Here is a 26,847-nt window from a genome sequence, read left to right as displayed (position 1 = left end):
ATGGATGGTTTATGTGTGTTTTTTGTGTCTTCTCAGCATCAGCGAGCACACCAGGACCCTGTTGCTATAAACCACACCTTCCACGAGGTGGTAACAGCAGGTCCCTCTGCATCTAAAGAGCTTCTGACTCTTCAGAACCGCAGCCTTAAGCCTGGCACTTATGCCACACATCTGGAGAACTGGCTTCTGCATTACCAGGCAAGACAGGTACAACAGTTATCTTTCTATTATTAACTTCATTCTCCCATTTGGGTTTATGGCCTATTTAACCACTCTTGATGTGAAAGCATTGATTTGAAACTTGTAGTACTAAATGTGGTCTTTCTGTCATTCCGTTTTATTCTCCTCTGAGTCTTGCTTTACAGAGGAAATAAGCAAAAATGCAATTGGAAATACTGATACTGGTTATTCCCAACAACTTTTAAATGTACATTTATTCCCAACAACTTTTTTTGTCATTGTCAAAAAAAGGTTTTCTCCCCAATTTTACATTTTAAGTTTACACTTTAATTTTTACATTTTAAGTCCTCATAGTAGCGTAGTGGCTCACCTCAATCTGGGTGACGGATAACAAATCTTACCGCACAGACGTAGTGTGTGGAGGCTTCAGGCTATTCTCTGCGTCATCCACACAGAACTCACCACGCGCCCCTCAAGAGCGAAAACCACATATTATAGCAACCGCTAGGAGGTTACCCCATGTGACTCTACCCTCGCTAGCAACCGGGCCAATTTGTTTGCTTAGAGACATGGCTTGGGTCACTCAGCATGCCCTGGATTCGAACTCACGACTCCAGGGGTGGTAGTCAGCGTCAATACTCATCAAAATATGTATTTATTTATTTATTTTCAACTAAAGATGTAAACAGTTTGTGTGATGCATTGCTATTTTGCCTATGAATATGTCTTTGGGATATCATAACATGGAATTATGCAACTAAAGAAGTTAAATGGGGTTCAGAGTAAAATAGGCTTCAAGGAATAGTTCACCCAAAAATGAAAATTCTCTCATCATTCACTTACGCTGAAGCCTGTATGACTGTCTTCAGCAGAATACAAATGAAGATTTTTAGAAGAAGATAGAGCTCTATCAGGTCATTATAATGCAAGTACACAGGTGCCAGCACTTTGATGGTCCAAAAGTCACATTTAGGCAGCATAAAAGGAATCTATTTGACTCCAGTCGATCAATGAATGTCTTCTGAAGCAAATTTAGATATTTGTTTGACATCTCTGGTTCTTAATGTGGAAAGGAGAAAGCGGGGACCGAGTGAATAATCCACGTAGACGTTTATTACTCCACTTTTCAGTGACGCACAATAACACACTACTTTTCAGCAGTACACTTCAAACTGACACACAGCTCTGGCATCTCTCTCGAACTGGTGCTCCTCTTTATCTCTCTCCCGTCTGATTGCTAATTCTCCGCCAGGTGTCCATACTTACTGCTCGGCCCCGGCTCGCTACTGTTTGTGTAAAAAATAAATAAATAATTCAAATGTTATTAACTTTTAAAAAGCGATTCCTTCCTGCAGCTGACTCAAAGCGTGACGTAAGCGTGTCGGTGAGTTCACGCAAGAATTCTGAAGCGGTGCTTATTTACAACAGAAGAACAAACGTCACATGAGAGTTCGGCCATTTCAAACTGCATCAGAGCCCTGGATGGAAGCACCAATTTAAAGTTAAAACTTTTTAAATATCAAATTGTTTCTTAAACCTACCGATTCGCTTCAGAAGACATTCATTGATCGACTGGAGTCACATAGATGATTTTATGCTGCCTAAATGTGACTTTTGGACCATCAAAGTCCTGGCATCTGTTTACATCCATTATAAGGACCTGATAGAGCTCCATCTTCTTCTAAAAATCTTAATTTGTGTTCTGCTGAAGAAAGACAGTCATTCACATCTGGGATGTCATCAGGGTATGTGAATAATGAGATTATTTTAATTTTTGTGTACTATTGTAAAGTGTTAAGGTTTAAATAAAGTTGCACATAAATCCTGCATTATATGACATACTGAATATTTTCTGTTTTTGACCACGCCCACATTAGCTCCATATTGTAGATGGCACTCTGCTCAGATCTAACCCAGCCCTGGTGATGGATGGCATCCAGCAGTTCCTGGGACTTGCGCCCATATTTAACTACACACAAGCCCTTGTGTGAGTCCTGCTCTGATTTTATGCAAAAGTTTGAATAATCTGAAAATGTTTATTATATAAAAATGAGTGTTTGTGTGATATGTATTACAGCTTTGATGAGGGTAAAGGATTCTGGTGTCAAAGGCTGGAAGGTGGGCGTCCTAAGTGTCTGGGCAAGAGTAAAGGCAGGAAATATCCAGAAATGACCCCTGAGGTAAACGACTGTCTCTTCTCTCTTTCCTCATATGACTTTCTCTCTCTGTGTGTTCTGAATGATCGCCGTGGCAAGGACACTCGTTTACAGATATGTGACTCATCAGTGATGTGCTTAGGAGTGCAGATGAATTCAACTTTTTTCACCTCACTTTTATTTTGCTTTTAAATGGCATGTACTCATGGAATCATTTCTGGAAATGTTGTTATGCTTTGTTGTAATAAAAAAAACTTTAGAGGGTAAATATGTACTTAATTCAGCAATAAGGCATGAGAGAACATGCTGTTGTGAATATAGCAACAGCTTGGTGTTGTTTGTCACAACATGATGTGGAGTAACTGCAACCCCTTTAGCTGTAACTGTACAGTGCCTTAATGCTTTTTGTAAAGCAGTTACTGCATAAGATAAAAGGACACCATTTTTAATTACAGGGATGCAAACTACTCACCTTTCAGCTAGTCACTTTTTCTGAAGCTAATTTGCTCAAATTGTTTTGTGACATTTTCTACATTTTCTGTATTAAAATCACTTGAAAGGGTCACTTTAAAGGAATATTCCGGGTTCAATACAAGTTAAGCTCAATCGACAGCATTTGTTGCATATTGTTGATTACCACCAAAAACTTGTTATTCTTTTTATTTAAAAAAAAATAAAAGCAAAAATCGGAGTTCGAGTGAGACAAATGAAGTGAATAGGGGCCAATCTGTAAATGTTAAAATACTCACTTTTTAAAAATTGTAGCCACAAGACAAACTATATGCGTGTTAACATGATTTTATTGCGATCAAATCACTTATTAACCTTTTATGTGTAAAGTTATAGCCAATTTTACAACTTTGTTGCCATGATAATGTACTGTCAACAAACCCTAAAACTTTACAGCTCAAATAAAACATGAGTTTTAACAGAAACGTTCTTAAATGATAAGATTCATGTTTCTGCCTTTAAAACATCCAAAAATTGTCCCCATTCCTTTCATTATATGTTTCTGACTGTAACCTCGATTTTTGCTTTTTTTAAAGAAAAGGATGGGCAAGATTGAGCTTAACCTGTATTGAACCCAGAATATTTTTAAGCTTAAAGACTTAACAGAAACTAAACATCTGAAACAACCTGCTATGACTTTCACCTTTTTCACCACTCCCTGTCATTAGGTAAATGATGAGATACACACTAGTATGGTAGATATCTGTTACTGTATTGTGTATTTTAAAATAGCTAAATACTTGTGTTTTTCTCAGACACGTGCCTTCCTGATGGAGTACTACAACGAGCATAACCTGGAGCTGTTGCGGCTGCTGAATCGGCTGGGCCAGCCGTTACCCTCCTGGCTTAGAGAAGAGCTCCAGAGCAGCAGCTGGAGTTGAGAAGATTTGACTTGCTTCTCCAGTATCAGAACCCTTAAAAACAGTGTCCACTCACTACAGAGGAACCAGGGGAAGAGACTCCCAATTCAACACCCCTATGCCACTCTGTCCGGACCCTAGTAGCAGTGATGGGATGGAGTGCAGTTATGAGTGGGCTGCAAACATGAGACTTCCCTTCTGCCAAGGTGCTTGCACGCTCTGTCCGAGATGTTGAAGACATTGGGAAATGTGCTCCCTTGTCTTTTTCCTCTTCTCTTAATGACAGGCCTGCCTGTTCGGACCAGAACGTACTACAGGTCTGGACAAGCATGAATTAACTGGTGACTTGAAGTGTGTTAAAACACACTAAATCTCAAAATGCACATGGTTTAGCCTTGCTCATCTCATTAGAGTAATGATTGTAAAACATTGTACATTTGAAAGCATTGTATATTTTGGGTCTGGGTTGCTGGGATTGTGCAGAATAGACACAAGCTGACAGTGTTTGTGTACAGACTGAGCTCTGTTTGAGTAGGACACCTTGAGGACCCCCAGATCTGCAGCCCCTCTCTTCTCCACACGTGCACACACAAACGCACAAAGTTGGATCAGAAACCAAACGGTAAGAAAGTATATGCAATTGAGGGAGTATGGATTTGTGTACACGTCTTGTCTCCCACTGTACTGTAGTTCAGTCAAAAGCTTTTATTAAGTGTCTTATCTGGTTGTATCCCTCTATTGATCCGAACCATGCACTTTCCTCTACACAACGTACACAGACACGTGGAAGTTCATATAGACGTTGTGGTAGATGTGTTGTATGTCAGGAGCTGTAAACGAAGGAGAGGAGAAGGGCTGTGTTTTTTATTCATGGTCTATCCTACACAACAAGAGGCTGCTGTCTTTTTTTTTTTGTAAAAAATGTATTTTAAAAACTCCCAACGCTGTATTATCTCTAATAAACTTACAGAGGTTGGAAATGTTTATGTGATTCATTATGTGTGGATTAATCTGTTTCTGAGCCTTGACTCAGGGACTCGAGAAGAGTGAATTGTTTTGATTTTATGATTATTTATGTATCATGGCGTATAATTTGGTACTTAATTCACTTAAAATGTAAACATGCAATGAGTAATCCAAAATTATATAATAAAAGATTACACTCCTGATTACCAGTTACAATTTAAGGTGTGTAATCTGTACCAGATTACATTTTAGAAGTTATCTACCTAATGTATATACAGGATATACTGTACCAGAGACGATATGAGAAGGACACTGACCAATCATTGGAATATAAGAATAGAAATCCCAGTTTTCAGTTTAAAGAGCCAATTGACTGACTTCTAAAGGCATCAGCTGTTTTTTGTTTTATTAATTAATGAATGTATTTATTTTTGTATGACAAAACAGAAAATACAGTTTTCCAGCTTGATATAAACAGATATTAATTGTATATTTATATATTTATATTTGTATATATATTAAGAATGTTAGATTTAATTGCTGATCTAATACAGTATTGGCAGGGTTACTTTTAAAATGTTTCCACTACAGATTACAGAATACATGCTGTAAAATGTATTTTGTAATTAATTCCGTTAGATTACTCTTCAGTAACGTGATCTAAATACTTTGGATTACTTGTTCAGCACTGGCAGATTTTTCATCTGACAGTACAGTAAAATATAACACAATTGTAAAAAAAAATACATGTTCTGGAAAAAGCCAAAGTATCTTATGATGAGTAAATTTAGTTTAATGATTTTTATAAAAAAATAAAAAGTTCAGAAAAAGAAATACACACATTCTTATTATTTTTGCAGTAGATCTTTGCACTAATATCAAAGGTCTTACTAGAGGAAAAAAAAATACTTGGATTTTCTTGAAAATATAATTGCGACTGGTAACAGGTCCATCTAATGGCTTGAAAAACCATTTTACATTGACATAATGCTAAATGTTCACATGACAGTTTACATAAGGAACTATTTCTGATGCTCAAATTGTTTCATAACCCCATAGTGTTTATCATCATCATCTTCTGATCGTTTGTGGATTCTTCTCATAGATTAAGCAGATAATCTATTATTTGTAGATTTGTATATGATGCTACAGGATACATTGGTTAGTATTTCTCATATAAGCATCTTTATTCTTGTAAAAATATCCAAATTGCATTTAAAAAAGACAAACCATATAGCCTTGTAGTTATGTATTTATTGGATTTATATTTCATCTGTCAGAGCGTTTGTAACTGTAACTCTAGTGGAATACAGTTACTCGTATTTTAAATATGTAACACGGTTACATGTATTCTGTTTCTCCCCAACCTGGTTGTTAAAATGTAAGCTTAGCCAATAGTTTTAGACAGTTTGGTCTTTCCCAAGTCAAGTACTGTAGATATGACCGATACTTGACTAGAAATGACCAGAAAAAGGGACCTTAAAGGACCACAGCTCTACCAAATGTGCAAATGCTCCAACAAGAGCTGTTTTTTTTTTGTTGTTGTTGTTTTTTTGGAAGCTCTCTGCTTTTGCTGAACAGAACCGATGTACATTATGTGTAACACTCATATTGTGTCTATTGGTGCAGACACAATTTTGGTAAGTAGCTCAGGGTTCGACGTGGTCACTTACCACTCAAGCAAACCACATTTCTCTCAAAACAGATCTCACAGCTGCATGATGAACTTCCTGTGTAAGCTTTGTTAAATGAAGATATAAAATAAAAAAAACTCTTTCCTCTTCCAAAAATGTATTATTCTTCAGTGTTACACTAAATATGCTAAAACATTGTATTAAGAGGCTGACATTCACCTGTCATGGGCTAAAGGACTGCATATACAGTATTTCATTTTTGAATTCAACAGGTAAGCATGGCCTCTTGTAGCAATATGAATTATATTTAGTTGTCATGTCTGTTTTCTCCACATAGTGGTGCTACCGACTTTAGAGATTTGGTAATGGCTTAAACTCTCTTCATCTTACTGAAGGCATTGTAAGCAATTTAATCCCTTTTGGTAACTTCTAGTTTTATCTGCTGAATTAGACTGACAAAACTAATGCTAGTAAACCTGAACACAGTGATGGACAGAAAAAAATAATTTCTGGTAATAAAATAAAGGGATAGGATGCATGCATATATATAAATATAGATATATTTTTAACAGCAATCCACATCATATAAACACACTAGAAGACAAACAAAAGGACAGTGAATATTTAGCTCAGATAATTTTGACATTTTTGAGGAGAATGAACACAAATACAAAATAGAGGAACAACATTTGCAGGTGTGTGTGTGTATTAGTCCTCAAGTTGTGTTATGGTTAAAAGCCTCTTCTCTGAATTTGCAGTGGCCCCCCTCCATCTGGATATGCCCGGTCAGTGTGGCTGGTAGGATACCTCCGTAATCCCATCTGGTGTGAGAGCAAATTTTAATGTTTTCAAATATGTTGCAAATAGTACAATAACAAATCAGTATACAATACAACCAGAGAACAAAAAGACAATGGCAGAATAAAGAGACAAAGAAAGAGAGTGAAGAAAAGTAGAAAAAAATATTAAGATAAATGACTAACCTGGCGAGATGAGCTACATAGGCTGGCGCAGTGTATTACAAGAAATATAAGGGGGCACAGCATAGAAGTTGTCATGGGTTTATCATGATATGGGAAGAGGAAGCAGCGATCCGGTTTAAGTAACACATGCATATACAGTCCGTACACCTGGAACATTTTTACTCTACTATTGATTAATAACACATAATGTTATGCTTTATGGGATGTTGACTGGGCATTTGGCCACAAAAGGTTTTACACCTCTACTGAGTGTGTGTTATCATTCTTTAATATTTTGTTTGAGTAGAGATAGACCACTACTATCCAAATTGACTTACCAGACAGGCTCTGTCTTTGGCTTTGCAAATAACTACTTTTTTTGAAAACGAGTATCTTTTTTAGAGAATTCAAAGTCCATTTGTTTCACATTCATTGTTTGAGATGCTTGCAGCTTGTTTATGTGATTTTAACCTAAGATGCTATTTGAAATTCTGTTCTTGTGTTCTGAATGATTAATTTTGAATATGATTTGATTGTGTTTGTTTTACCGCTAGGTCTCCGTAGATGTGGGACAGGCCACATGCTCCATCAGAGCATTAAATCCCATTTGGATCAACCTTTTTCCCCAAAGCCACTTGTCTATAAGAGACACAATTGATAGTCCCCTACAAAGTAAACGGGCAAGTCTGCTCATTTTGAGAATATATATGTTTGATCTCTGCTTCTCTCCTTCCCCCCGCCTCCATTTTCTCTCTCTGCTGTGAAATGGCTGTAAAATTTCCCACTTGGTTGAGACTGTCGTCTGTTTCAGCTTAATGTAGAAAATTGACTCATTTCTGTGGCAGTGATTTCCTCTCTACTTCATAGGGGAGATCGCTGGCAAAGCAACCTGAGAGCAGTCGATAGTCCCACAGAGGGCCTCTCACTCACTGGATCTTCTCTCAGGAGAGGGAGAGAGCGCTTGTGTGTTGTTTGTTTCCCTCATTTGAATAGACTTCTTAATTCCTTTGTATGTGTAACACACTTTGGATAAAAGCATCTGCCAAATGCATAAATGTAACTTTAGCAGTCTACTGTTATGGCCTCGTAGCATCACATAAAGGTGCTCCTGCTGTTTAGTTTGCAAATGTCAGAATGAATTGTGTTGTTTAGTCAGTGGCTCTCTGGTTTTGTTATAATGCAGAGGACTCTAAAGTTCCAGCTTCTTCCTTGATTTATTTAATTGGTAGGTTTCACAACATAACACGTTTATTCTTAACATGAATTAAGGACAGTTTTGTTTGGAGTTATTCATGCTGCTGTTGCTGAATTTTAAGGCTTGAGATGTTTCAAAATGAGTGTTCATGTTTTTAAAAGGGTTGTGTCATGAGAAGTTGAATTTAACAAAAACTATTTTTAAAGCTGAAGTGTTTCATTTAGCCACTAGTGTCAACAAACGGAACTGCAAAATATTATAACTTTTTCAAATTCCAGAAAACTCCCCCATGTCTTTCTATAGTTGTACAAACAGATAGTCCCACCCAAACTCACACAATTGGTCGAGCCAATTTTGCTGTAAGTGGACTCAAAACTTCTTTCCAGTCTAAAAAGACCATGTTTTGAAACTAAGCTGCATTCAGAAACTTGGCGCTCCCAGTCAAGATGAGCTAATATTATGGAAGTAGGACAGATATGCCAGTTATTCCTAAAAACTGAAAAGATGCAAGTAGATCTGCCAAACCTGTTCCTGACTGTGTGTAGCACCTACAGCTCTGCATTTTCAGAAGATCACAATGTATGAATGAATGAACCTTTACAAAACCTTTACAAAACTTTGCAAAGAAGCTGTTATGTAACGGATAATGTACAGTCAGCCGGTTGTTATCACACAATAAACCCCGACAGGGTGATCAGGACCCAGACGCAAAGCAGAGGGGTCTTGTATCACCCTGAATGGATTTGTTTTATAATAACAACTGTCAGAGTGTACATTATCCTGCTTATTACACAGCTGCTAACTTAATCAATAAATGCTTGGACATAAAATATTGATTTGCATTGAAAGTATGGAATTTGAGAAGAAATCGCTGAAAAGCTGAAATCAAACTCTGGTGTGCTTCAGAGTTCTGCTGATGTGAAAATTACCGTCTGCTAGATGGCGCCATTGACCAATAAGAAAAGAGTATTTCAGGTCGCAGTGTAATAATGAAGGATACTGCAGTGCCAGCTATAATGGATCTGAAAACCACAATAATAAGTGTGTTATTACACATGTGAAAAGAAGTCTAAATGGCTTTGACAGGTTGTGTATCCATCATGAGCTGAACTCCAATCATGACAACCAATCATTTTACTGACACTGCTGATTTGCAGATAAGAACTTTAACCCAGTGTTTACAGAATGTACAGTGCACCTACTGACAAAAAAAGGTCAATTATCCTCATCGTCATATAATTTACATTTACGCATTTAGCAGACACTTTTATCCAAAGTGACTTACAGTGCCCTAATTACAGGGTCAATTCCCCTGAGCAACCTGGAGTTAAGTGCCTTGCTCAAGGACACAAGGCTTTGGGGATCAAACCTACAACCTTCTGCTTACCAGTTCAGTGCTTTAGCCCACTATGCCATGCCACCACCACTCCATATATACACTGGCAGCCAAAAGTTTGAAAAATAAATATATGTGTGTGTATATATATATATATATATATATATATATATATATATATATATATATATATATATATATATATATATTACACAACAGTTAGTTATAGTCCTTGAATCTGATTGGATGAGAGACGTTCCATGAGCACTGATGGTCTGAAACCATCAACACTCAGACGCTTCACTGTGTATCACTCTGCTTGTGTTCGTGCCATTCTAAACTAAAGTGTAAGAGCAGTGCAGATCTTTTAAGAGCTATGATTTGTCTTTTTTTGCATGCCTTTTTGTTTTTTGACATTACATATGTTAGCCATTAGGTGGTGGCAAAAGATAATTTTATCTGTAATATGAGCCAGTTAGGTGACGTGAAGTGAAGCCGCTTCAGCCGTTTACATACAACAGCTCTTCATGATCGCATGTATTACTACTACTAAAGCTAGGAAATAGCTTTAAATGGCTTTAAACAAACAACTTCAGCATTACAGCTCATAACAGCTGAGAGACACAACAGATTGATACATTACACAAACTTAAGATCTTACCTCTTATCGGACTTTCCACATTGGAGTAGACACACTGTTTAAAATGGCGGAGGACATTGCAGTTTCTTAAGTGAATGACTCTTGCTACCGCGAAATAGGGAGAAATACCCCCTCTTGGATGGCTATTTTTCTGCTGAGAAAGCTGATCTTCAGAAAGCTGACAGCATCTCTGCTTGGGAGAGGCAACAGGTGTTCGCACAGGCTCCATCTCTCTCTCTCTCACACACACACACATCCAACCATCCATCCATCCTTGTTTATCCAATATCTTGTTAGAAACAGCACAAGCCGTGATTATGTGTCAGTATTTACAAAGTTCTTTGCTTTTTATTGTGGTGGGCATGAATGTAATGATAATTGAGATATATATCTCACAAACCTGTTGTATCATATTAAAAACATGCATTTCATTTTCATCATCTTAATGATGTAAAGGCTTTATAAAATCATGTTTCAAATAGGATATGCATGAATTATTTTATTCATTATAAATGTACCTTAGGTTAAAAATATGAAGCGATAAATCTATTAAATGGCCACTTTAAACACAAGCCTTAATATTGTTTAATTGCTATGCATCTCATCAGTACGAACAGATGCTTTATTGAGGGGATAACTGCATTATCTTTGGGTTTAACAGAACTCCATCAGAGCTCAGTTGTATCTCTTTCGTGCACAGCTTCACAGTAAGCATCACTTAGCCTATATCCAGGAAAGTCAACCTCCACAGCCTCTGTTCTGGGAACTCATTATGAGGTAAATGCATTTCTGTGGTTCTGTGGTAATTATGGGATCAATGAAACAACATGTGAGGTTTATCTCATCAACACTGCTTCATCTGCACTAATGTGTTTTGTTTTGTGTCAATATCATCCACTGATAATGTCTGACTTTTGAAATTGTGAGTCAGGTAAGTGGAGCAAGAATCATTCCAACCCATTATTACAGTGGTTTAATACTGTTTGTAATACACTTACTTGCCAGGTGGTGTCAAATCTTTATTTCTAAATTATAATATACATTTTATTGGCCTGTATTTTTTTCTTCATACATTCACTAAAATGACCTGGACACAATTACTGGTTGAAAGATATTGAAGAAAATAAAATGGCTCTCAGACTTTTTAGATGTGAATTAAGTGTCCAAATGTATCCAAATATAGTACTTTTGGGGGGCCTTGTATGTGCAATGTTCTGTGCCTGATCCTGTAGGTGTGTGTGTGTGTCCTAGAGGAATGTAACACTGTGCTGTTAGAAAACATCAGTGTTTGCTCCTGGACAGTTCAGCTCGGATTACAAAGTTAATCAAACATACTGTACAGCATTCTAGCCTAACACTCAGCAAAGAACTGCACTACTGGTTACAATTACCAGCATGATTTAAAACAAAAACTAAATTGAAAGAGCTGAATCTACTTGGATAAAAAAAAAAAAGAGGATAAAAAGACCTTCATTGTACCATGATGAAGGATAACGGCAAGCTTGCTCTGTTAATCTTTTAGACTTAGGTCAAGTTGAAAGCCAATATTTAAGTTATTAAGAGACATTAAAGGGCTAGTCAGTGGACATGAAAATAATCTGGTGGATCGGTGACCCCATCATGAATGTGATGGTACTGGGCTATTGCTTCTGCTTGGTGCAAGGACTACTACACACTACGAAGGGCTTTGCCTCTGGAAAGGTTCCTGGTCAAGGTAAAGTTCCCCCGCATATTGTTTTTGTGATGGTGGATGACCAAGGCTACAATGACATTGGGTACCATGGCTCAGAGATCCACACGCCTGTGTTGGACCAGCTGGCTGGAGAGGGGGTGAAGCTGGAAAACTACTACGTTCAGCCCATCTGTTCCCCGTCACGCAGCCAGCTTATGACTGGTCGGTAAGAACACCACTATCAATAAAATGGTTATAATGGCACTTTTTACTTATTGGTAATACAAAACGTAATGATTATTACTGTATATAAAAGAATATACCTGAATGGATTGAAAGATTTTCACTTGTACATTTCAGACCAATTTAATATTGTATTGCATGTTCAGTTTTATTAGCTGTTCTATATTGTGGTAACCAAAGACCCCATGAAAATCAAAATTGGATTCATGTCTGTTAGCTTTGAGGTCATCTACACCAGGGGTGCCCACACTTTTTTGCATGATGATCTACTTTTAAATGGCCAACTCAATAAGATCTACCAACTAAAAAAAACACAGTTTCATTTTTTTTTTAAATGCTTGTTGGGACTACTGGATGTATCCCTACATGGAATTAATCTTGTAATTAATAAGACAAATATATATATATATATATATATATATATATAATAATGTTCAATGTTGATATCATTCAGTTTTAACACTAAACCCAAAACACCTACAGCACAATAGCCAGGGCATTTACCTTATTCTGATGATTTGCACTGAATGGAATCAGACAGTAGCGGCTGGAAGCTAGTCTCAAACACTGCTAGCTTCGCAATTTCGCGCTCTGTTCTCAGAAACCCTTGGAAGGCCCAAACCTAGTTGTCATGGCAACTGAATAAACAAAAATCTCACCTGGTCAAAATGTACTCGTCACGTGCGAGTCAGACAGAAACTAAAAGAAGGAAAGACATATATATATATATATATAATATATATATATATATATATATATATATATATATATATATATATTATTTTTTAATTAAAATTTAACGAAAGCACATTTAAATTTCGTGCGATCTACCAGCATTGCGATCGCGATTGACGTATTGGGCACTCCTGATCTACATGGTACACTCACTGAGCACTTTATTAGGAACACCCGTACACCTACTTATTAATATGATTATCTAATCAGCCAATTGTTTGGCAGCAGTGCAATGCATAAAATCATGCAGATATGGGTCAGGAGCAAATAATGGTTTACAGCTATGATGCAAACCAAAGCCCACTGACTTTTTTAATCTTTTTATTAAAATGTATTAATTTTTATAAATTATTTATAAAATATTTTTTAGCCCTTTATTTCGATAAGTCCCACCCCAACTTCCTCTTTCAATCGGCGATACGTCAACAAAGGAATGAAAAGTGCACTTCTGAAGTATTTTCATGGGAACATTAAGTCCAGTGAACTTATGGTTTACAGAATCCCTATGCATTCCCCTGTCCGATCTTCTCCATCTCTCAAACATCTCTTGCTCCAGGTATCAGATTCACACTGGCCTTCAACACTCGATCATCCGTGCACGCCAGCCCCTCTGCCTGCCGCCCGACACACCAACACTCCCTGAGAGGCTACAGCAGGCTGGCTACAGCACCCATATGGTAGGGAAGTGGCACCTGGGTTTCTGCCGGCTTGAGTGTCTGCCAACAAGTCGTGGCTTTCAAAGCTTCCTCGGCTCACTGACAGGCAGCAGTGACCATTTTAACTTCCAGAGCTGTGACGGTGCAGAGGCCTGTGGGTTTGACCTGCATGATGGACACCGGCCTGCCTGGGAGCTGAGTGGGAATTACTCAACAAGGCTTTACACAGAGAGGTGAGAGACTGCAACCATTTGTGACCTGCTCCATCATTTTGAGTTACTTTGACCCAGAAACACATTTTAAAATTGCATTTTGTAAATGTATTTGTTCTACATTGATTGATGCAAATCATTGTTGTAATAATTTGGACTGACATCATTCTTGCAGAGTGAAAGACATACTGAGAAGTCATGATCGACGGAAGCCCCTGTTTCTATATGTAGCCCTCCAGGCTGTGCACACGCCATTACAGGCTCCTGCCTACCTCCTCAGACGCTACCAGGCACTTGGTAATAGACCCCGGCGCCACTATGCCGCTATGGTAAGTGGTGTAGATGAGTCAGTAGGGGAGATTGTCAGTGAGCTGCGGGAACGAGGATACTATGACAACTCTGTTCTCATCTACTCTTCAGACAACGGGGGCCAACCACTTTCAGGGGGATGTAATTGGCCCCTGCGTGGAGGCAAAGGCTCCTACTGGGAGGGTGGAGTTCGTGCAGTTGGTTTTGTACACAGCCCACTTTTGAAAAGGAAGGGAGTGGTGAGTCAGGCTCTGATTCATGTCTCAGATTGGTACCCAACACTGCTGTCTCTTGCAGGGTTTCCAGAGCCTGATTCCAGGCACCTGGATGGCCACGATGTTTGGGGGGCCATAAGTAGAGGCCTGCCCTGTCTGCGAACTGAAATCCTTTTCAACATAGACCCAGTATCCAAAAGGCATGAAGTTGACCCCAGGCTACTAACTCTCAATGGCTTTGGGATCTGGGATACAGGAGTGCGTGCAGCCATCCGAGCTGGTGACTGGAAACTTTTGACCGGAAATGTAGGCGACGGTGACTGGTTCCCTCCACAGACGATGCCGGGAGGTCCGCAGCAGTGGCAAGACATGGAAAAGAGACGAGACCAGCGAGGGAAGTCTGTCTGGCTTTTCAATGTCACTGCTGATCCCTACGAGAGGGCAGATTTGGCTGAGGCACGGCCTGAGGTCGTCAAGCTGTTGTTGACCAGACTCGCTGAGTACAACCAAACAACTGTGCCTCCACGCAATCCACCTGACGATCCAATGGCAGACCCACAACTACATGGAGGGGTCTGGGCTCCCTGGCTAGGCCAGGAAGAGACAGGAGAGGAACAAGATGATGACGATTCAGACAGCGGCAGCAGGAAAGGCAGATACAAGAGTACCTGCAGAGTCTGCAAGCTCAGATCCTTGTTCAACAAGGTCCGTAGTCGTATGCAAAGGGCTGCTTTGTTCTTGTAATCAGTGGAGGGTTGTTGTGGAGTGCTTGCATCAACAAAGCTGCCTGGCTAATATCTGTCCATTCCAGTCACCTATGAAAGAGTGTAATCGGAATAAAAAAAATTAAAAAAAGAACTTCTTCAGTGTGCATGATATCAACATGCATTTAGAATAAATGCAAGTATTCTTGGAAGAAAGAGTGTGAAATTTTTTTTTCTTCATTTTGTTTTTTACTTTTTTTTTGTATCCATTATCATGCAGTTATAAAAAGAAATCAGATGAAATCAACCTCCCTACAAACTCTGAACACATGTGGTCAAAAGAGATGCATATTAACAGGTGTAAAGGCTGATTTGTTTTACCTTGCGATAGGATCCTCCAAAACGCATCTTAATAATCGGTGTGAACAGGGCCCGTGTCACACTCCTACAAGGCTTATCATCTCATCACCAAAAGAAATAGTGATGTTATATCAGGAACACAATGAAGGATGATGTAATTATCCTGACCCTCTATCAAAAACATTTGCCTGCATTCTGCTATTTCACCACAGCATGGTGTTTTGAAATAGGATCTTTACACAATAGTACAGTTGATTGTGGTCTTTTGTATTCAAAGAAACACTGACCAGGCATCAGTAGACTTTGCTGAAGAGTTTGCTGTTCAGAACAACTACCACTGATGTGATTACTAAGATTCCAGTTTATTTGTTTATTATCATGTCTTATAAGATGATCCAGCTATTCATCCACAGAAAACAATATTAGTACTGGCATTGATTTGATAGAGAACAATACAGCACTTCTTCACTTGTTCTTCACTTGTTCTTGGTTGTGTTCTCTTTTCCACCCCCTAGCTCAATTTCTCTCATCTATCTGTTCTTTCTCCGACATGCCTCTGCCTTATACTCCTCCTCACGCCTCTCTCATTGTCCTACCTTTTGCTTTAAAGCTTGTGCACTATCCAAATCTGCTCTGACACAGCCCACCTCAGCCAGAATAACACTCAGGCTGCTTCATTGTTTCTGCACACGGTCTCCTCCACCAGTTTCTCTTCCTTTTTCTTTTCTTAGTTTTTGAGTAGGCCATTGCAGAAGTAAATAAAAGCACATCAGAGCAAGGAAATGTGAAAGAGATTAGGTAAGTTGTTTCATGTTAAAAGAGGAGTAGGCCTATTTAAAAAAGGAAGTTCACTCTTGATATGAAGGCTGTGTGGCTTTCTATGAGACATTCTTAGCCTGTTCATCCCCTCGTTTCAAGTGAATTAACAAAATTCTTAAGAAATGTGATGAAATGGTTTGTATTCAGGATGCGATGTCATGCTTGTGTTCTTGTGTTGCTAATTTCTAAATAACTGCTGATATTTGCCTCCTATGTAAATCCCCTTGATGGACTTGTAAGTATTCCAGTTAATGCGGCTCAGCTCCTCAGAACGTTTCCTCTCATGTTTCCATCCAAGTTATGAATTTATTTTATGTGCAAATTTCGAAAATAGTAAAAACTTTTTGAGAATACAGCAGTGTTTCCATCCCATGTGTTTAAGAGAACACGTTTGATAGCGTTCAGTTGCAGGTGCCTTGTGTCTGAGAGCAAAAGCATGTCAGACAGTTCTAGGAGTTAACACCAGCCAATCATTTTGATGACAGGCTTTGTTTCCGACATTTAAAAAAAACCAGAGCAACATTTCAGATGCTATGCGATGATATTCTTTGAGAAAATCATGTATTCATATGGCATGTATTGTATGACTTTTCTGAATGAATAATATAAGAATATATTAAATAAATGTGATTCCATCATACAAATGTCTTCTTATCGAAAAAAAATTATCCATCTCAAGCATCTACTTTTTTAATGTGCATTTTGGAGATTTTATGTGCAACTTGGTGTTTCCATCCAGCATTTTCTATGCAATTTGCGTAAAAATTTGTGGATAGAAACCCAGCTGCAGTGTTCCTAGATAAACCCAAAATAAACTTCTGTGATGGTCAAAAAGGTTTAGTAATCCAGATTAAGGTTATAGTGAACAAAGTAAAAGATAAAGTTAGCATTTTGTTGAGATAATTTAAAACAGATATTTAGTTTATAAGTTACACAACAAGAATTATGTTATCTTTTGTTTCCGTGGTGTAGACTATACTTGTTTAAGATTGATTAAACCATGTTTCAGACTGACTTATCTGCCCCTACTTTTTTATTTATTTTTTTATACTTATTACAGGTCATAAGTACAGAGGCCATTTTTGTTTCCTGTCTCTATTTGCCCATTCAAAAGAAGGAAATAAAATTCACACGTTATCAGGAATCTTCATGGATGAATTGATACAATAAAACAATCATTATATTCCTCCTTATTAGCAAATGTAGCATTATAAGTTCAACATTGCAAAACCAACTACTTCCTCCTCCTGTTTACCAGTTACTCTGAAAACAATTAAATACAGCATCAACTCACTTTTGACAGACTTCAACTTTGGTGAGAATTCACAATGGGCTTTCCCAGAGAGAGAGAGAGAGATATCAACATACTGCCTCACTAAGTATGAGTCATCCTGAACACATGCTGAGTTTGGCATCTCTTAAAGGTGCTGTAAATGTCCCTACTACCAGACAGATTTCACTGAAATAGGTGTCCTGAGAAATCTATGTCTATCTGACAGCCCAAAGCTCTGTAAACAACCAAAAAAAGTCTAGATGTTTTATATCAGAAATGTCTAGTGCATGTCAATCATTGAGCATGTTCAGGTTTGCAGACCTGTTTTTGCAGGGCTGTGTTTTGGAGAGAGGGTGAGTGGTTAAACCAGTGGGGGGGAAGTCAAATTAGGCTTTTCCACTGCATGGTACAGCTTGACTCGACTCTGCTTGCTTTTTGGAGGTTTTCCACTTTGGATAGTACCTAGTACTTTTTTTAGTACCACCTCAGTCGAGGTTCCAAGTGAGCCGATCTGATACTAAATGTGATGTCAAAATCCTGCAGATCACTAATTGGTCAGGGAGAATCGTCACTACCAGCATCAATGGATTTGCAACACGGGACATCAACCCTCTAGTTTTAAAGTTAACAACAGCGATAACAGTATCATTGTAAAAAGAAATGGCTGTGCGCAAAACCACGCTGTGGTCAATAAACGAGGTGCAGACATTCCTCTCATTAGCGACAAACGAAACGACGCAAAATGAAAAAGTCTTTCAAAAAGTGTCTCAGCTGTTGGCCGCACATGGCTACCACCGGACCTACCAACAGTGTAGGAAAAAGTAAAAAAAAAAACGTGTCTACAGAACTATAGAGGACCACAACAGCAGGAGTGATTCATACAGAAGAAAGTGGTAGTGGTTCAACCAAATGGACGCTATCTATGGCAATAGACCGGCGAGCAATGTGAGGGAGAATGCCCTGGTCTCAGCCACGGCGTTGTTGGAGTCCACGATGGAGGATGGTACGTTTTGTTACGTTAACTCCATATTCTGCTTGAAAGCTTCATTTTATTTAGTTGACCAGCTACTGGAAAGCTTGCTTTTAAAAAAACTAGGCCAATTTAACTGTTACACTTGTGTAAAATCACCATGCAACAATTGCTTTATGCAGCACAATCACCCACGAGGTGGCACTAATCTGCAGTGGAAAAGCAAGCAGAGTCAAGTCGAGTCAAACCGTATCGTGCAGTGGAACAGTGCCATAAGTGGCTAAGTCTGGTGGTAGTTAGCAAAATGGCTGAAATTGCTTGCAGCAGCAGTAAAATGGCTATGATATGAGAATTAGTGGATTATGCATCTGTTTCATAAATTGTTAATGCAACATAATGCTGTGGTACCAAACATCATTGCAAGGGCCAACAGGCAACTCATTACACATTATATTATTATTAAGATAATAACTGTGCCAATTTAAAGACATGTAGTGTAATACAATACATTTGCATCAAGCCCAACGAACTGCTCTTGATATTTAGCCTACTTTGTGATGCTTCGGTTGTTCTTCAATTACACAGATGATGTGATAATGCGGGCAGTCCATGTGACATGACCTGACAGCGCTGATAAGTGTTTAAATTTAGTGTTGCTTTATTGTAAATGTAAAATAAACCTTGGTCACCCATGTGTGTTTAAATAAATGGTTCTAGATGCTTCTAAAATCTACACTGTGAAATGTACAACCCCCATTCAAACCACTACTACTAGCTTATGCAGAGTAAGTTAGTATACCAAAATGTGTTTTTTTCACATTTTGGTATACTAACCCAGTTCCTTTCCATAGTACCACCGTACACAGCACCATTCCAATTAATAGCCACACACCTCTACTCCATTCTAATTAAGCTTTCAATTTAACCTGCCTCTGTGTGATTACAGTCCCTGCACTTTTCTTGCATTCATTTCTAATCAGAGTGTTTTACTCCACAAGGTTGACCATGAAAGAGAGACCATTTAAAACCATGAGACAATTTACTCAGGTGAATTGTTACAATATTGATACATTCTTATTCTAAAGAGTGATAAGACCTTGCCTAATATAATGGGCGAACCAGAGGCAGGCTTGCATCTCAGAAAACATAAAAAAAATAAAAGTGTAACAGAAAAGGTTTTTACATCCAATTTAAGAGGCTGGAGTGGAGGATAATGAGAGATTGGTCCAAATATCTGTGAAAAATATTGAAAAGGCACTATCTTTATCTAAAATTAACACAACAGCATTTTTGAGAAGGCTGCTGACCTCAAGGCAAATGTTGTAATATTTTACATTTTATTGTCAAGACCTACAAACTGTAAAATAAAAAGTAGCTAGAAAGTATTCACAGCGCTTCACTTTTTCCACATTTTGTAATGTTACAGCCTTATTCCAAAATGGATCAAATTCATTATTTTCCTCAAAATTCTACAAACAATATCCCATAATGACAATGTGAAAGAAGTTTGTTTGAAATCTTTGCAAATTTTGTAAAAATAAATAAAATCATATGTACATAAGTATTCACAGCCTTTGCTCAATACTTTGTTGAAGCATCTTTGGCACCAATTACAGCCTCAATTCTTTTTGTGTACGATGCTACAAGCTTAGCACACCTATTTTTGGGCAGTTTCTCCCATTCTTCTTTGCAGGACCTCTCAAGCTCCATCAGGTTGGATGGGGAGCGTCGGTGCACAGCCATTTTCAGATCTCTCCAGAGATGTTCTATCGGGTTCAAGTCTGGGCTCTGGCTGGGCCACTTTCACTTTCATTTTAATTTTCATAACATTCACAGAGTTGTCCCGTAGCTACTGCTTGGTTATCTTGGCTTAGGTTCATCTTCCTACAGGACAACGACCCTTCGCCCCAGTCTGAGGTCCAGTGCGCACTGGAGCAGATGTCTCTGTACATTGCTGCATTCATCTTTCCATTGATCTTGACTAGTTTCCCAGTTCCTGCCACTGAAAAACATCCCCACAGCATGATGCTGCTGCCACCACCATGCTTCACTGTAGGGATGGTATTGGCCAGGTGATGAGCGGTGCCTGGTTTCCTCCAGACATGATGCTTGCCATTCAGGCCAAAGAGTTCAAGATTGGTTTCATCAGACCAGATAATTTTGTTTCTCATGGTCTGAGAGTCCTTCAGGTGCCTTTTGGCAAAGTCCATGTGGGCTGTCATGTGCCTTTTACTGAGGAGTGTCTTCCGTCTCGACACTCTACCATACAGGCCTGATTGGTGGAGTGCTGCAGAGATAGTTGTTCTTCTGGAAGGTTCTCCTCTCTCCACAGAGAAACACTGGAGCTCTTTCAGAGGGACCATCGGGTTCTTGGTCACCTCCCTAACTAAGTTCTCCCCCAATTGCTCAGTTTGGCTGGGCGGCCAGCTCTAGGAAGAGTCCTGGTGGTTCCAAACTTCCATTTATGGATGTAGGCACTGTGCTCATTGGGACCTGCAATGCTGCAGACATTTTTCTGAACCCTTCCCCAGATCTGTGCCTCAATACAATTCTGTCTCAGAGGTCTCCAGACAATTCCTTGGACTTCATGGCTTGGTTTGTGCTCTGACATGCACTGTTAACTGTGGGTCCTAATATAGACCAGTGTGTGCCTTTCCAAATCATGTCCAATCAACTGAATTTACAGGTGGACTCCAATCAAGTTGTAGAAACATCAAGTATGATCAGTGGAAACAGGATGCACCTGAGCTCAATTTTGAGTGTCATGGCAAAGGCTGTGAATACTTATGTACATGTGATTTTTTTAATTTTTAGTCAATTTGCAACAAACTTATTTCACATTGTCATTATGGGGTATTGTTTGTAGAATTTTGAGGAAAATAATGAATTTGATCCATTTTGGAATAAGGCTGTAACATGACAAAATGTGGAAAAAGTGAAGCGCTGTGAATACTTTCTGGATTCACTGTATGTAAGGGATACAGAGAATTCACCATTATGGCACAGAAAATCAACATAATATAGTAGTCATTTATATAGTAGTTATTTGTCTTGTAATTAACAAAGAAAAACATATTGTGATAGTTTATACAAGATATAAAATAATAATACAAATATAATTTAACACAAACACAAAATTGCCTTATATAGATATAAAAATTATATATATATATATATATATATATATATATATATATATATATATATATAACATTTATGGACAAAAAAATTACACTTACACTCTTAGTTTCTCTTGACCCTTGGCACTTTTGGTACTTAAGCCATAATATATATATATATGTTTGTGTGTGTGTGTGTGTGTGTGTGTGTAATAGCATCAGTTTTTTTTTGCACTTCCATAAAATATATATTTTTATTTTATATCTATATAAGGCAGTTTTTGTGTTACATTATTTATAAGAGAAAGATTGAGGAATACTAAACAGGTGTGGACAACTCCAAACAAATGGATGAGGTACAGGGGGTGGAATGAGGTCACTAAAGACCCGAGTTATGCATTTTAAGGGTTAAAAGCTGAAATAAAATCAATAAAAAGGAAATGTTGGAATGAGTAGTGCAGAATAATCTTTTCTTAATATTAAGGAATACACTTTGCTTTTAAAATATGATTCATCTTTGAAAAAACGTTTGTCCACCAAATCATTCATATGGTGTAAATAAATAAATCTGAGAGTATCCCTTTACCCTCATGACTGAGTGTAAAGTTTTGTTTTTTAAATATAAGATATTTTGACATTTTTTCTGGTCATATGGTGTTACATTGAGAAAAATTCCTGATATTCTTGACTTTTTAACCTTGAAAAATGACAAAAAATATGTTCGAAATCCTTTTCGAATTGATTATGCTGTGTACACTTGTATTCAAGGTAAAAGTAGTTCAATACCTTTTAAGTTTTAATTAGGTAGAAAATAAAAAATATATATATATATATATAAATTTCTATGAATTTCACACAACTGTTTCTAAGGATTCCTTAAAGAATTCAAAAGATTTCTCATTTTTATCACCTCAGACAATCTCATTTGTCAATGAAAAACAATTGTCAATATTAAGCTTTAACTTTCAGTTTCTTCCAGGAAGTAAATCTTTCTGGATTGTCCACACTGTAATTAAAATGTCTTTAGTTTCCTTCAGATTGCGATTAACATACTCCATGAGATTGTGATGTTATCCTGCAAGAACAGAACGAGCACTGACAAGTAAAAAACAATCAAGTAATGTAGAATGCTAATGAAGTTATATTTATCCAGCTGAATATCAAATATTTGGTTTTTATTATTATCAGACCTCTATGATTAAGCTTTAAGTCAATCGTGTGCCAAATAAAGACCAATGCATCACCCGATTTACACTGATGGCACGACGAGACAAAAGTATAACCCCTAATAATCATCGCTCAAACTATACATGGGCTGTCACTTCCCTCTCCTTCCTCGACGGAGAAAATCTCGCGTGGCTGGCTGTTTTCTCTCCCCACCTCCACCGACACACACCACCACTTACCAGCAGCACCTCTCTCTTCCTTCTCCACCACCTCCTCCTCCTCCTCCATTCTCTCTCTCTCCCTTTCCATTTGAGTGAGCGCGAGATCTCCCGAAACCCGAGTGAGGCGGTCCCGGAGACACCAGAGAGGCGATATCCTTCTAAAGCGCAACATGGCTACAATTGTAACCTCCACCAGGTTTACAGACGAATATCAGCTGTACGAAGAGCTCGGAAAGTAAGCGACCGCACCGCTGCATTTACGCGTTGCACACATTCTCTCTCTCTTTCTCCACTCACTGCATTATGTCTAATCGTGTTGCCTATGTCTAGTTCAGTGTGTTAAACAGCGGCATACACACAAAGAGACATAGGTTTAAAAAGCCAGCGCTACCCACCCGATTTAGTCGGTGTGAAAAATTTGTTGTTCGTTGCCTGTGTTCTCGACGCTCGTTTCTTTGTTAATCTTTAGATACATCTTGCTCGCGCGCGTAACAGGGTGCTTTCAAAGCCTTCCGTGTCGTCATGATGCAACATGCTATACTTTACCGTCACTTTATCGATGAATCTAGCCGTTAAAGGACATTAGTTAGAAAGGGAAATCGTTGAGTTGGTGGCATTTAAGCTTTGTGATCTTCGTCCATGTGTGTTTTTTATGCTCAACCAAACTTTTATAGCATTTATGTTGCAATATGACTGATGATGACTGCTGCCACGCAGGATGATAGGTTTTGCTGCAGACTTGTGTAACCATAGACATTCCACACGAACGGGAAAATGTGGCTGTTGCTGCGTTTTAGCATCATATGTCACACCGTTATTGGGTGGTCGGTTACATTTGTTGCCAACATTAATACGAAATGAAGGAATTGAACATGCTGCTGCAGTCGTTGTCGCCTTTATTCCGTTTTGGTTGTGAAATGGAAAGTTTGACGTGACGTTGTATGTGTGACGTTAGATGTGTCACTACGATGTGACGGACGTTTTACTGACAGTTTGTTATTAAAGCTGTTGTTATTGTTGAACTCGCATTTTTATGGAGTTCCGTTTAATAAAATGTCCCTAATACCTGACAGATTTCACTTAAATAAGTGTCCTGAGAGATTTCATTTTCCGAGTAAACACCTGTAAACCTGTAAACATCTGTGTAAACCAGGGGTCTTCTACCATTTTCAGGCCAAGGACCCCTTTGTGGGTAGAGAGAGAGACGGAGCCGGGCACCCGTTACATATTGTATAAAATTGAGTGTTATGTTTTATAAAAACATGTATGGTGCTAAGGTACCAATTTATTGAACGTACATAATGATGTTTTATATTGCAAAGTCGTTGAATTAATCATTAATTGATGCCCTGCTGAAAAGAGCAGCTAAAATAGGCATAAGCTGGTTGTCTGGTTTTAGCTGGTTGCACAGTCTGGTTATAAAGTAGCTGGTCAGGCTGGTTTTTGAACAATTTTTAGCTGGTCATGCTGATCTTAGCTGGAGGGTGGTCTTAGTTGGTTGGTCAGGCTGGTCTTAGCTAGTCAGTGTGGTCTTAGCTGGTTAGTCTGGACTTATCTGGTCAGGGTGGTCTTGGCTGGTCAGCCTTGCCAAGCTGGTTTAAGCTGGGAGGCTAGCTGGTCTCCCAGCCTGACCAGCTAAAATCTTTTCAAATCCCCTCTGAAACCAGTGAACTGACTAGCCTGGCTTGGCAACCAGCTAAAACCAGCCAACCAGCTTAGGCTGGTCTTTTAAGCATGGACAATTTTGCATGAAGTGGCATTTTAATTTCCACTGTTAATCCTTCTGCCAAACCTCCTCCAAAAAGAAAGAAAAAGACAGACATATAGTAAAACAGACAGACCCTGTCTATGCACAATATAACTACTATTATAAGGTTACTAAATTCATCTCAGTATTCATCTCATGTGAGTGATCGATTTTATACATATATTTCAAAATTATTGTTCATTTCATTGAGTAAAAATTTGTAATGAGGAAAACGACGAGTCACCATCTTATATGTGTGGAATGTTAAGGACCGTGTGTGCCAGCTTGATAATCTCAGCAGTAACAGTTCATTTACAACAGGCAAGTAAGTTATTGTTCTGAAAGCAAAAAGCAACTAATAGTAAAAAAAAACAAAACTGTAGGCTGTCATCTGCTCAACCACACTGCACGAACAACGCATAACAGACGTGTTTTACTCACGCTACCCTCCACTGCAGCACTGCTGAACCTGATGTGTGTAGTGCGTTGAGCAGCTTGTGATGAGCGGTGGTTGTGTCTCGTGTGAAGGGTTTATCCGGGCTACGTGCTTCTACTGACTAGTGCTGTTTAGTCACACTTTAAGATTTGACATGAAGCTGTGAAGGACTTCAACCTATGGATAGACAAAAATTCATACTTCCATCGCTCGCGTGTGAGTGATTTACAAATGTTAATGGTGGATCAAGCAATAATTTGCGGACCACAGGCGGTACCACCATGGACCCCCTGGGGTTCACAGACACCCTGTTTAAGACCCTTGGTGTAAATGTCTGGCCGCGGCCCACACATGTAAGCCAATCAGAAAAATTGGTGGTGGTTTTCTGCCAATGGTGTAAGTTTCGGGCGGGCAACGTGTGGGGAGTGTTTTGGAAACCTTGTTTAGATTTTTTTTTTTGCAGTAGGCTATGATTGCTGGCTCCATTTACTCAATAATAAAGTTGCTGTCATTTGGGAACCATTGGCCTTTTTGTAAATAATCATTTTGAAGAATGTTGGCATGCAATGTATTTAATGCTAAATGTTCAGTGCAGGTGCTATGTCATTACATTCTCTGTTCTGTTTTTTTTGTTTGTCTTATTGGCTTCATGTGGGATGTTAGGATTATGAGAAATGTTTTAATGTGTTGACTTGCATTTCTTTTAAACAGGGGTGCCTTCTCTATTGTTCGGCGATGTGTAAAGAAATCAACCGGCCAGGAATATGCTGCTAAAATCATCAACACAAAAAAGTTGTCAGCGAGAGGTAAGGTGCTCCATTTTGCTATTCCATTGGTTAGGTTGGTGCATTTGACCTGTCCTAATGTCTACATTTTCTGTTTGTGTCAACACTTGTGCCATCATTCTTAAAGCAACTAAAACTATAGGCACTTTTCCACTGCACGTTACTGTTTGACTCGCCTCAGATAAACTCTACTCGCTTTACTTTTCTGAGCTTGCATTTGTACTGCAGTTTAGTGCAACCTCAATGTAGGTGGGATTATAGGATGATCTTCATAGTTGCGCCGCCTCTACTGCCGTGACATCATCTTAAACCCGACACAAACTGACCAAAACAATATCACGACCGCTAGCTGTTAGCTACTAGCTAATGTGCTGCATAAAGCAGTTGTTGCATGGTGATTTTACACAAGTGTAACAGTTAAATTGGCCTGGTTGTTTTAGAAGCAAGCTTCCAGTAGCTGGTCAACTAAATAAAGTGAAGCTTTCAAGCAGAGTATAGAGTTAACATAACAAAACGTACCATCCTCCATCGTGGATCAACGCCAGTCCAGGGCAATCTCCCTCCCATTGCTCACCAGTTTAGATACCGTCCATTTGGTCAAACCACTTCCACATTTCCTTGATGTCGTGTAGTCATTTTTATTTTTTAACTTTTTCCTACGCTGTTGGTAGGTGTGCGTCCAACAGCCAATACACTTCCAGAGGGACTTTTTCATTTCGCTCATCGCTAACGAGTGGACCGTCTGCACCTCGTTTATTGACCGTG

At 38.6% G+C, this 26,847-nt stretch overlaps 3 protein-coding genes across 44 annotated transcripts in view; all 3 read left to right on the top strand.

Annotated features, from left to right (window-relative positions):
- The window catches only part of LOC127660379 (bifunctional heparan sulfate N-deacetylase/N-sulfotransferase 2-like), a 180,831-nt gene extending 175,399 nt beyond the window's left edge, over positions 1 to 5,432 (top strand). For all 5 annotated transcript variants that reach the window (XM_052150530.1, XM_052150526.1, XM_052150529.1 and 2 more), the window contains 4 exons: positions 37 to 207; positions 2,058 to 2,167; positions 2,258 to 2,360; positions 3,602 to 5,432. In XM_052150530.1, coding sequence (XP_052006490.1) covers positions 37 to 207; positions 2,058 to 2,167; positions 2,258 to 2,360; positions 3,602 to 3,727 — 510 coding nt within the window. In that variant the 3' untranslated portion in view covers positions 3,728 to 5,432. The remainder of the gene's footprint in view (positions 1 to 36; positions 208 to 2,057; positions 2,168 to 2,257; positions 2,361 to 3,601) is intronic.
- A 6,545-nt stretch (positions 5,433 to 11,977) lies between these two features.
- On the top strand, positions 11,978 to 15,225 carry si:dkey-174i8.1 (arylsulfatase I). Its single transcript, XM_052150576.1, has 3 exons — positions 11,978 to 12,337; positions 13,646 to 13,978; positions 14,133 to 15,225. The coding sequence occupies exons 1-3, from the start codon at positions 12,027 to 12,029 to the stop codon at positions 15,223 to 15,225; spliced, it is 1,737 nt and encodes a 578-aa protein (XP_052006536.1). The 5' UTR covers positions 11,978 to 12,026.
- A 7,875-nt stretch (positions 15,226 to 23,100) lies between these two features.
- Positions 23,101 to 26,847, top strand: part of LOC127660384 (calcium/calmodulin-dependent protein kinase type II subunit gamma-like) — a 105,541-nt gene continuing 101,794 nt past the window's right edge. For all 38 annotated transcript variants that reach the window (XM_052150575.1, XM_052150574.1, XM_052150560.1 and 35 more), the window contains exons 1-2: positions 23,101 to 23,349; positions 26,009 to 26,103. In XM_052150575.1, coding sequence (XP_052006535.1) covers positions 23,285 to 23,349; positions 26,009 to 26,103 — 160 coding nt within the window. In that variant the 5' untranslated portion in view covers positions 23,101 to 23,284. The remainder of the gene's footprint in view (positions 23,350 to 26,008; positions 26,104 to 26,847) is intronic.

The sequence above is a fragment of the Xyrauchen texanus genome, chromosome 20, assembly GCF_025860055.1.
Source record: "Xyrauchen texanus isolate HMW12.3.18 chromosome 20, RBS_HiC_50CHRs, whole genome shotgun sequence".
Classification (NCBI taxonomy): Eukaryota; Metazoa; Chordata; class Actinopteri; order Cypriniformes; family Catostomidae; genus Xyrauchen; species Xyrauchen texanus.
Note: the sequence above shows the minus strand (reverse complement) of the source record. Positions and strands in the feature narration are given on the sequence as shown.